The sequence below is a fragment of the Plodia interpunctella genome, chromosome 28 (assembly GCF_027563975.2).
Source record: "Plodia interpunctella isolate USDA-ARS_2022_Savannah chromosome 28, ilPloInte3.2, whole genome shotgun sequence".
NCBI classification, from domain to species: domain Eukaryota; kingdom Metazoa; phylum Arthropoda; class Insecta; order Lepidoptera; family Pyralidae; genus Plodia; species Plodia interpunctella.
In genome coordinates this window covers 3,035,210-3,046,271 of record NC_071321.1, presented here as the reverse complement: position 1 = coordinate 3,046,271, position 11,062 = coordinate 3,035,210, and the positions used below count along the sequence as shown (strand labels likewise).

The 11,062-nt window shown below is 35.2% G+C and overlaps 2 protein-coding genes across 7 annotated transcripts in view; both read left to right on the top strand.

The window, feature by feature from the left end:
• Nucleotides 1-422: 422 nt before the first annotated feature.
• On the top strand, nt 423-7,179 carry LOC128681828 (uncharacterized protein). 3 transcript variants are annotated; one of them, XM_053766037.2, is made up of 9 exons: nt 423-583; nt 663-790; nt 1,480-1,681; nt 1,891-2,057; nt 2,827-3,032; nt 3,407-3,554; nt 5,230-5,382; nt 6,325-6,488; nt 7,103-7,179. In XM_053766037.2, the coding sequence occupies exons 1-9, from the start codon at nt 509-511 to the stop codon at nt 7,153-7,155; spliced, it is 1,296 nt and encodes a 431-aa protein (XP_053622012.1). In that variant the 5' UTR covers nt 423-508; the 3' UTR covers nt 7,156-7,179. The 3 variants fall into 3 exon arrangements, with proteins under 3 accessions (XP_053622012.1, XP_053622013.1, XP_053622011.1); XM_053766038.2 differs by lacking the exon at nt 663-790 and having other exon boundaries at nt 424-583; XM_053766036.2 differs by having other exon boundaries at nt 424-790.
• Nucleotides 7,180-8,042: 863 nt separating this feature from the next.
• The window catches only part of LOC128681815 (Krueppel-like factor 3), a 40,460-nt gene continuing 37,440 nt past the window's right edge, over nt 8,043-11,062 (top strand). For 2 of the 4 annotated variants that reach the window (XM_053766021.2, XM_053766018.1), the window contains exons 1-3: nt 8,043-8,527; nt 9,717-9,994; nt 10,708-10,760. In XM_053766021.2, the coding sequence (XP_053621996.1) occupies nt 10,749-10,760 (12 nt within the window). In that variant the 5' untranslated portion in view covers nt 8,043-8,527; nt 9,717-9,994; nt 10,708-10,748. Of the gene's footprint in view, nt 8,528-8,696; nt 8,749-9,716; nt 9,995-10,707; nt 10,761-11,062 lie in introns of all 4 variants that reach the window. The other 2 variants (XM_053766019.1, XM_053766020.1) reach the window with 2 other exon arrangements.

Here is an 11,062-nt window from a genome sequence, read left to right as displayed (position 1 = left end):
CCCAAAGTAAGTTCGAGACTTGTATTATGGGATACTAACTCAACGATACTATATTTATATAATAAATACATATATAAATAAACATCCAAGACCCGGGCCAATCAGAAAAAGATCATTTTCCATTATGACCCGACCGGGGATCAAACCCGGGACCTCTCGGTTCAGTGGCAAGAACCTTACCACTGCGCCAAAGAGGTTGTCGAAAAAAATGTTTTTATATCTGTGAAAAGAACCGACTTTTATTAATGATAAGCTCGCACAAAATGCCGAGAGCATGGATTTAATAAGTACTTCGTACAACGGAGTACCTACTAATTCCATGGCCGAGAGAAACTGAAAGATGCCTTGGCAGCGCATCGTTCTGATCTGTTCCTAAGAGCAACGAAAAAAATTCTTTTTGTACCTTAAACTCTCAATGTCATTTCATGTATGACAGTGTGCGATCCGATATCGTGAATTGTAAACAAAGCTAATAATAACAAATTATAAGAATTCAATTGTGGAAAATATGAATAAAGTACCACCGAAACCTAAAAAACTAAAAGGTGCATCACGAGATGAACTCTCAAGTTTGGACAAAAATGTATGGAATCATAATTGTAGAAAAAAAGAAACATAACCTCTTATGCATTCAATTTTTTAAATATCTTAAAAATTTACAGGAACTTATTGATAGAATAATACAGCTACAAGCTCACAACTTACAGCTAAAAAATATTATTAGTAAAAGCATGTCCGAAGATACCAAATGTGATAACAAAAATGACAAACGTCCATTTGATTTTTCAAAGTGAGTTCCATTTATCTCTCTGGATTTTTAGGGTTTCACTCATATAAATTTCTTTACGTAAATTTGAATTTAGTTCACTCTGTCTTTTTGTGGCGTTAATAGATATTTAAATTGAGGCCAAGAATTTGCTTAAATCATAGTGAATTTGACATAATTGCTGAATCGTCTTCACGTTGGTTGATTTTAGTTTCGGATAATTTTCGCTCTGTCTGGCCCGTAATGATCTGATCTCATATACTTGCATAAAGATGTGTGACCAAGGCATAAGACATGTATGAGATAAACACATGTACCTATGAAACAGTATTAGTTGAGAATGAGACGTGATAAATAAAAAACATGTGTACTAATATGTACAAATAACACTGAAAATTGTTAAGGACATATTGTTTACGCTATGCCATGACTGGTCACATCTAGTTATCATTACGTTTTATATCTGTGGTTGTCCGGTGCGGGCTATTGTATCGCTGCGTATAGTGAGAAGCAAGTGATGCGCTAGCGACAGCATTAATTGTTGGGCTACCTACATTTTGTTTTGTTACGTTGTGTTGTTAAATAGTATTAAGAATCTGCACGCTCATTGTAAATTTTATATTATGTAAGTAGTGTTTCTCAGTAAGTGAAATACCATTGTATTTTTTATGAGAAATAAAGTTCTTTAAACTTAAATATTGCTATTTGTGTAGATGTCACTACCGTAAAGTCCTCCTCCGCATTCTCTACTTCGGCTGGGACTACCAAGGCCTGGCGGTACAGGAAGACAGCAATCAGACGATTGAGCATCACCTCTTCCACGCATTGATCAAGTCATGCTTAATACAGAGTCGCGAGACTTCACAATATCATCGTTGTGGACGGACAGATAAAGGTGTCAGTGCTTTTGGACAGGTAATGAATACTTCTCATCTTATTATCATGGTGGCATTCTGGGCTGTGAAGCCGCAAAGACTGGGGTCAGCATAAAAAATAAACCGTTAATATTTTGAAGGTTTGGTTGTGATCTGGACACTTGCTGAAATAATTTAAAAATGTTGCATGGTTTAGAAGAAGAAAGCTTAGAAACAGATTCGGATTACATTTACTTCTATTAATTCTAGGTTATATCTATAACACTACGCAGCAAATTCCCTCCGGAGACACAACAGACGGCACCCTTAGAGACCGAGATGGCTTACTGCAAGATCCTCAATCGTTTGTTGCCGAAGGAAATTAGGGCTGTAGCATGGATGCCTGTGCCAGAGGAAAAGCCGGAGTATAGTGCTCGGTAGGTCGCATTTGACTCAGGTTCTCATGCAATCGAAGTTCACTTGTTTTCTCCTTTTTCTGAATGTTCTGGTACTGTTTCTGCATTTATGATTAATGAACGAAACAACTTTTTCGCTTGTGAATACATACCCAACCGGGGATCAAACCCGGGACCTCTCGGTTCAGAGGCAAGCACTTTACCACTCCGCCACCGAGGTCGTCAACTATTTTGTAATATATTTAAATCTGTAGTAAATTTTAAAAAGCAAAACCTATAAACTTAGGTCCTGTATATGGACCATATCGAACAAATAAAATTAAAAGTGTTTCACAGGTGTTGGATAGAACTAGCCAATCACACCAGGCAAATTAATATTGCAGTTAGTTTTATCTGTCAGATTACAATATAATATACTTAGTATTTTATGCTGTCAAGAACATAGATAAAAGTACAGATTAAATAGTATATAAGTATTACATTACAAGCTTTTATTTAGTTTCGCCTGTCCCGTTGTCTGCAATCAAATCTTGCAGTTAATCTACAGAGTTGAAATCTCCCACGTCGCTTCTGTTTCCATGACAATGCGTTATTATGATAAGCATGACCTGATGGTGCAGCCCAGATCGGCTCCAAACGAGGGAACCCCTCAACAGTTTACAACACGGACATGGGATTTTTGTCAGGCGTTAAATGCCATTAGATGTCTCTCTCTTATTTTAGCTTGCGGCAAAAATGATTTTGATTGATTGTTTTTTTTATTTGATTGATTGGTTTATTTTTATTACAGCTTTGACTGCAAGAAACGTCAATACAAATACTATTTCCCGCGCTCAAATCTCGATCTTCCCGCTATGCGTCAAGCGGCGAGCCACCTGATTGGCTCCCACGACTTCCGCCATCTTTGTAAGATGGATGTCGGGAACGGGGTGACGGAGTTTACGAGGAATATACTGGCAGCTGACATTGTTGCTGTGGGGGAAGACAGTGAAGATCGTAAGTTATTTTACAAAAAAAATCGTATTTATTGAAAAGCTAATGCCGGCTCCACACTATCTCGGAAAAGTTCGCTGAACTTTGACGGATTCGACGTAGATTGCTGGTTTTATATTGCACTAATGTTAGAAGGCTTAGTGCGGGTTTGCTATAATTATACTTCATTATCGAGTCATTTCATGAACAAAACCAATCACAGTGACGCAACGACAACCACACCGCAACGTGATTGGTCCTCTACGTCGAATCGACTCGATGGTGAGATGTAAATAGCTAACCCGCACTAAGCCTTCTAACATTAGTGTAAACATTAACACACTCGAGAAAAAATATTATAGGTTATCGATAAAACAGAAAAAAAAATGAATTTACAGCATCAACAATGTACTGCCTTGTCATAGAAGGCAACGCGTTTCTCTGGCATCAGATACGATGTATTATGGCTGTGGTACTACTGGTAGGACTAGGACTGGAGTCGCATGAAGTGGTGAGGGAGTTGCTTGACGTCGAGTCTCATGATAGGTGAGTTTTCCATGCATATATTCCGTTACATTTTGTATAGCAGTGAAGTTTGGCCGGTACTTGAGTGGCACACAGAAAGTTAGAAGACGAAACAAGAGTTGAGATGTCATTTTCATCGCAGACTACAAGCATCTATGAATCCCAAATATACATATATCAATCAATATATCACAATGAGATACATCTCATATATATATATATATATTAGGGGACAAATCACACAGATTGAGCTAGCCCCAAAGTAAGTTCGAGACTTGTGTTATGGGATACTAACTCAACGATACTATATATTTTATAACAAATACATATATAGATAAACATCCAAGACCCGGGCCAATCAGAAAAAGATCATTTTCCATTATGACCCGACCGGGGATCGAACCCGGGACCTCTCGGTCCAGTGGCAAGAACTTTACCACTGCGCCACCGAGGTCGTCATATGTATTACATTATATACTTCGAGTACGTCATGCACACTCAAATGGTCAAACCGGTAGCGGCGTCGGGGATCGGGTATATATGTATATATATATATATATTTTCCTTTCATCAGCACTTGATCACAATCATAATGTTTCAGTATACCTTTTGACCATGTACTTTATTGTGTACTTACATTGTTATATTACTGATAAAAAATATACATAAATTTATATTAAAAAAATGGTAAGCCCTTCTGGCATGATAGGGACCAACACTGTTTGAATGAGTTTCTTTCGGCATTTCTTCTCAGCAGTGGTCGTTCCGAAATGCTAGTAGTTTGTAGCTTTGGTGAACATCATTTAATTTAGAATATGACGTGAAAAAGTGCCTGTGAAGGCTTAATTTCTGAATAAATGATTTGATTTTGATTCCATTGGATTTTGTATAGCTTTATTGTGTCCTTGAGTGGCGCAATAAAGTTACGTATCATTGTGATGTAATTGATGATGAAGACGAAGACAGAGGCAGTGAGTTGACATGTCAATTCATCGCATACGACGAGCACCTATACATACAACTCAACTATACAGGGTTACTGGTAACAAACGCAAAATCTCCTAAATACTACTTGGGTCAAAACAAGCAACTTTTATTCTACGACCTTTCGTGATTCGTAGTTTTTTTTTCATATATAAAAAAAAACAATCCAATTTGCTGTTCTATACATCTTAACTCTATGTAATAGCCAAGCAACACGAGACAGTACAGGAGCGTTATGTAGCGGAATCAAACATAGAGGTACCTAACGTTTTGTAGAAACGACATTGAAACTAAAAAAAAAGTTTTTTTTTTTTTTAATTTATTACGTTTAGACAAAAGTCGTAGAACAAAAGATGTTAGTCTCTATGTACCTTATGCGCCTTCGGAAGGCTATGCGTTAGATACCAGTAACTCTGTATATTTACTAGTTTTTTACACGCGACTTCGTCAGCGCAGAATAGTTTCTTCTGGCAGCGTAATAATAATCACGTTTTTTGTTGTACGTTCACGGACATGTAAGGATGCCCAACACTTAAGTATTGTAAAGTATACATTAATTTCTAGGATCAATATTTTTGTGTGTGATAGCCAATTAAGTCTTTTCACCGCGCCCAGCTGTTTGAGCGTGAATATGTAACAAACTTACAAACTTTCGCCTATATGAAAGAATGTAGATTAGAAAGAAGATTAATTTATTTTTATTTTTTTACAGGAAACCCCAATACAACATGGCCCTAGACGTACCGCTCAACCTATTCAAATGCAGCTACGATTTGGAAGATTCACAACACTGGTATTACGATAAAGTCGAGCTACGCAGTGTCATAACCGACTTGCAGGGTGAATGGACTGTTTATAATATTAAGTGAGTTCAAATCTATCATTTTTATAGAATTTCATTCATCTTTTTTTGTTTATATTTTTAATAGCTGTCAACGGTGAATTTCACGATAGTTTTGAACGCCGCCGCGGGCTATCATTAGTGTTTATTAAATTGTACCGTACACAGTAATCAATTTTATTATCCTATTTTATAAATAAGTAAAGTACTGGTACAATGTTCATTTTATAAATGTTTAATAATAAAAAAAGATGTATTATTTTAAAAAAATGTGCGACACTAATGAAACGCTACACGCCGCGTTCAAACAGCCGTGAAATTCACCCTTAAATGCCCTCGGGAACAGTTTTTTTCCTGGTATTACAATGGGATTGGGATAGTTGGAATAAAATATCCATAGCGCATTTTAAATACACACAGCGCCATCTAGTGTTTTATTGCAAAGTTATAAAACGTGCTATTAGCTCTACCAATATAATAGAATACAGGTTTTTCGCAAATCCCACGGGAACAATAGTTTTTTTTCCGTAATGTAAGGACATTTTAATTATATATATGCGAAATTTCAAGAAGACTGGTTGAGTTGAAAACGCGTGAAGAGGTCACACACAAATAAACAAACTTACTTTCGCATTTATAATATATTTGTTATTGGGATGTATATGTTACGGATAAACCTCGAAGTGCGGTTAGACCTAGTTTTAGCTTTTAGCTGTTATCTATACATATAATAAAACTGTAAGCGGGCTCTGTCTGTACATAGGATATATTTAAGAAAAACAAGTATGGAGTGTCTTTATGGGACTAATAGAAGCCTTTAGAATTTTTGTCTGACGGCATCACGCAAAAACTACTGGTTTTTATAGTACTGATATATGGTACTGGTTTTTATAGTTGTATAGCGGATGGTCTTAACTTAAAATCTGAAATAGGTTTCATCCCGAAATATCGATAATATTTTTACAGAACCACGATGATAAAAGACACCCTACATCAGTTAGAAACGGAATACTCAAAGCTGTGTGCGAGCGAGACAGATAGCGAGAAGAGAGTGACGGCGTACACGGATTGTCTGACACAAGGCGTGAAGGCCAGGGTTTACACGCCTCTGATGAAGAGGGATAAATGTTGTATGTATAATAACTTCTTCCTAACGATACAAAATCTATACTATTTATTATAAAGAGGTAAGCGTTTGTGAGTTTGTAGGTTTGAGGCGGGTAATCTCCAAAACTACCGAATCGATTTAAAAAAATATTTCACCATTAGAAAGGTAAATTATCCAAGATTGCTATAAGCTATATTTTATTTCAAAAATCCCATGCAGCATCTAGTCAGCTATAAATTTGTTGGTTTAATTTTATAACTAGATATACTAGATCCAAACCGCGGTGTTACCCGCGTTATTATACGTCTTTATAAAGTGCCAATGACTATCAATTTTTTTTACGAAATCCTACCCCCAAATTTTATAAAAATTGACTCAGATATTTGAGCGTGAAAAAGTAACAAACATACTCACAAACTTACGCCTTTATAATATTCGTGGGATACAAGGATATGCTGGATACACAATCGCCGAACTAAGACAGATGTCGACGCGAGTTTTTATTTCCCGCAATGAAAAACTAGCAATGTATATCGAATCCGCCAAAGTTTGGCAAACTGTTCGACGAGAGTGCGAAGCTGGCATAATATTTTAGATTATTTTGACTAATTCACACTATTTCTTTTTTGTTTTCAGCGAGCCTGGAAGAAATGATCGAGTTTTACAAAAAGAAGAGAAAAATTACATGATTTTAATAAATTATTTACATAAAAGCATTGGTTTTATTTATTAAAATAAAATATATTTATTTGCTTGTAATTAATAGTTTTTGGTATGGGTTTAAGCTGCCATCTAGTGTTTGCGTATTGTACTAAAAAGCAAAACATAACATGCACCTACTAGACCAGAGGTGGCGATAGTAGTGTTTAAAAATAAAAATAGTTTATATATTTTATCTGTGTACTTTATGAACCCGCGCTCGTCTAATCTATGATCATGACCTTAATAAAGTATAAATTAAAATTTCTTCCATATGTATCCTAAAATATGTTGTTATTTGTAATCAACTTTACTTTGTATAAATTGGTCTGATGACAAAGCCTAGTGCCACAAACACTAGTAGACACATGCCGTTGTGAATGCATGAACAGTGCAAAGTTAGTATGAGTGCTTTTATGAATGTAGCACCTAATGACCCCAATTCATATTTCTTCTTCCCTGTCCACGTTCCACGATCGCCTTTTACGACCACGTATTAAAAATGTTATAAACAATACCACCTAATATTTTTTTTATATACTTACTTATGTATAATGAATTGAGAGCAGAAATAGATAACCAATTTGTTGCTCTTAATCAATTATATAGATTAACATCCATGATTAATATTCATGCCTTGATTTACTAAAGGTACTTAAAATATGCCGAATTTGATTTAATGGTCAAAAGCATGCACGTAATCATAATCACTTATCCTCTATAAAGGTAGGTTTTAAGGTCATTGTGCTGCAAAAAGCGGTTAATCGACCTCTAAACAGAAGCGAGAACGTTTTGTATATCCGTAATTGTCCCGTAATTATTATGGCATTGTGTGTATAATGCACAACATTGTACATAATCCGTGATCACTCCGCAAAACCGGCTGCGGCGAACGGTGGTCGTCGATATTACTATCTCGCGCGTATTCAATAGTATTAGAAGGCTGGAGCGGGCGCGCAGTGGCCTGTCGGGCGATATAATCCCAATGGAAATTGGGAACAAACTGTAAACATGCACTTCTTGTGCCAAAGAGGAAAAATTAAAAAATAAATAGAAATTTACTCTTTTTTTTTTGGCGGGTCGAAACTTTCGCTGTAGGTCTTTTAAACGACAAATTTAAGAAGTCTTCAGTAAACACGTGGTCCCGTTCACTGACCAATCTCTTTTGTTAGCCGTATTATAAATTTTGACAGTTCGAAGAAAATATTCGTGACGTGAACTTCGGAAAAACTTTTGTATCACTTTTTACGTTTGTTTGTTGATAAAAGTTATATTAAAGTGTTTTGTTGTACTGAATTAGTCAATTTTACGTGCAATAACTGTGGATTACTTAATGTTCATGGACACAATTTGTAAATACAGGTAAAATTGCCTTCTTAATTACAATAAACGTTTTTATGTCAAAATTAGGTATTCATCATCAGTTATTCCTGCAATAATTACTCGTTTCATGTCTAAATTTATGATTGATTAAATCATTACAATTGACGTCCAATAGTATAATTTGACTTTATCTATTTGTTTTTCTTAGTTTTTAAACCGAGATTCAACCGTAGTATTCAACCTACAACCAGATTTAAGAGGTACCATAATACATATTATTAATATCTAGATAGAAAAAGCATATATCTATAACATATTACTTCTCATTCACAAGGTTTTTAAGGTTCTTAATTTTTATATAATAAAACGAAAATCAAATAATTCTTTTATTTATTTCCTGAACAAGAGACAGTCAGCTTTTTGTAGCTGATGTGTCTACATCAGGCAGTGTTAATAATTCTTTTTACTACATACATATAACATTACATATTTATACAGTTTTTAAACAGCAATGACACATTATTTACTTGTTTAGTTTATTTTATAATTTATTGATGGTGCACAAACAACTATTGAAAATTAAAACTTAAGTTTAAAATGTTTATTGTCTGGAGTTACAGAGTTCTTTGTTTCGAATCGAGTGTGTTATCGCTAACACTGTTGTCTGATTGTATTCAGGTTGCCAAAGGTATCTGACATGACTGCCGTCATATACATATAATGGCAGTAAACACTTTGATCTGCAGGCCTAACTATCATCAACTTTTACGGAAAAAATGTAACTCAGTTCATTTGAATCCATTTGAATCCGTCAGTAAAAGCAATTAAGTAACATAAAATAAATTGCATTCATACAAAAAAATAATTTGATGGTTTAGGTGGCAAAGTGGATTGCGTTAAGAGATGATGGTAAGCCCCCTGATCAATGTCCGATCTGGTTTTGTAATCTGAGATATGTTAAGGGTGTTTTTCCAAGCGTTTCGACCACTGCATCTGCGCTGTCTGAATTAATACTTAATGAAGGATTTCTTCTTTTTGAGTGTGTTAATTACTAACAAGCTGCAAGTAATTGCATACACACTAGTGAACTTAAACTGTCAACCGGTGTGCAGGTTTCCTCACAATGAAATTCCTTCACCGGAAACAAGTGATGGTCTATGAAAACTACTATGCACGAGTCAGATCAGTCTACATTTTGAAAGTGCCAATATTTTTTTCTTTGTTACAGATGCATTGATGCAGAAAAATAAAGATTTAGATAACAAACAAATGTTAAATATTACTTAGTTTCTTGTATAATAATGAAAAACGTAGACCAGTATATGCGTTTTTAGAGTGACAAAAATGTTTTTATGTTTATTTTTTTTTTAAATTATTATTTCAATAATACTATGTAAATTTTTCATTGAGTAATAAGTGGCCAGTATTTGATTTCTTATTATTAGATATTCATAATTTGATTTTATTATATCTGCAAGATGAAGACGGCTATTTTCATTATATTATGTGAGTATATTGTAAACTTATATCATAATTTAATCTCTGCATCATGCAGACTGCATGGATGGTGTCCCGGTTGCGTTCAGGGCTGTAAAGACGCAAAGACGGGGGCAGCTTAAAAAAACCTTTAAAATTTTGAAGATTCGACTGTAATTTTACTAACGGCCGCCTGCCTGATGTCTACTCTCCATGGGAATGCTGTTGTTGCCTATCAGCTGTGTCCCTTAGTCGCCTCGTACGACATCCACTTGATAATATGGAGTGGTCCTATTTTAGGGCGGAACTACACGCCACATATTTCGATATATAAATATAAATAAATATATTAGGACAAATCACACAGATTGAGCTAGCCCCAAAGTAAGTCGAGACTTGTGTTATGGGATACTAACTCAACGATACTATATTTTATAACAAATACATATATAGATAAACATCCAAGATCTGGGCCAATCAGAAAAAGATCATTTTCCATCATGACTTGACCGGGGATCGAACCCGGGACCTCTCAGTTCAGAGGCAAGCACTTTACCACTGCGCCACCGAGGTCGTCATATCATAATTTAATGTATGTTCTTATTTTGCATGTTGGCCCTTATGTTGTACTTATGAAAAATAATTTTCCATTATTAACCTTAGTTACACCGGTTAACTTTGACGTTAGCTTTAACCATTAGGTGCAAAAAGTATTTTATATTATATATAGTTTTTTTTTCCAGTGAATACGAGCTACCATTGAGGACAGGATAAACATCACTTCATGGTGTCCATGGTGAGAATAAATTGATTTATTTTTTATAATACAGATGCGCAGTGGCGTAATGTAGGCCTTTGTCGCCCGGGGCGGAATCATTATTTTCCGCTCTTTGATGTTATAAATCGTTATCGATGTTACAAGCCAATATTGTATCTATTTAATTATTTTTTAGCTTTTAGTACAAACAGTTTAGCTTAAAAAAAATTACCATTTTTTATTTAGTTTTCTAACTGGTATTGTATGTACAGAGCATACAAAGTGACCGTCAGGCCGTCCTAATGGGGGGAAATGTGACGGTCCATCCTCACCGATTTTTT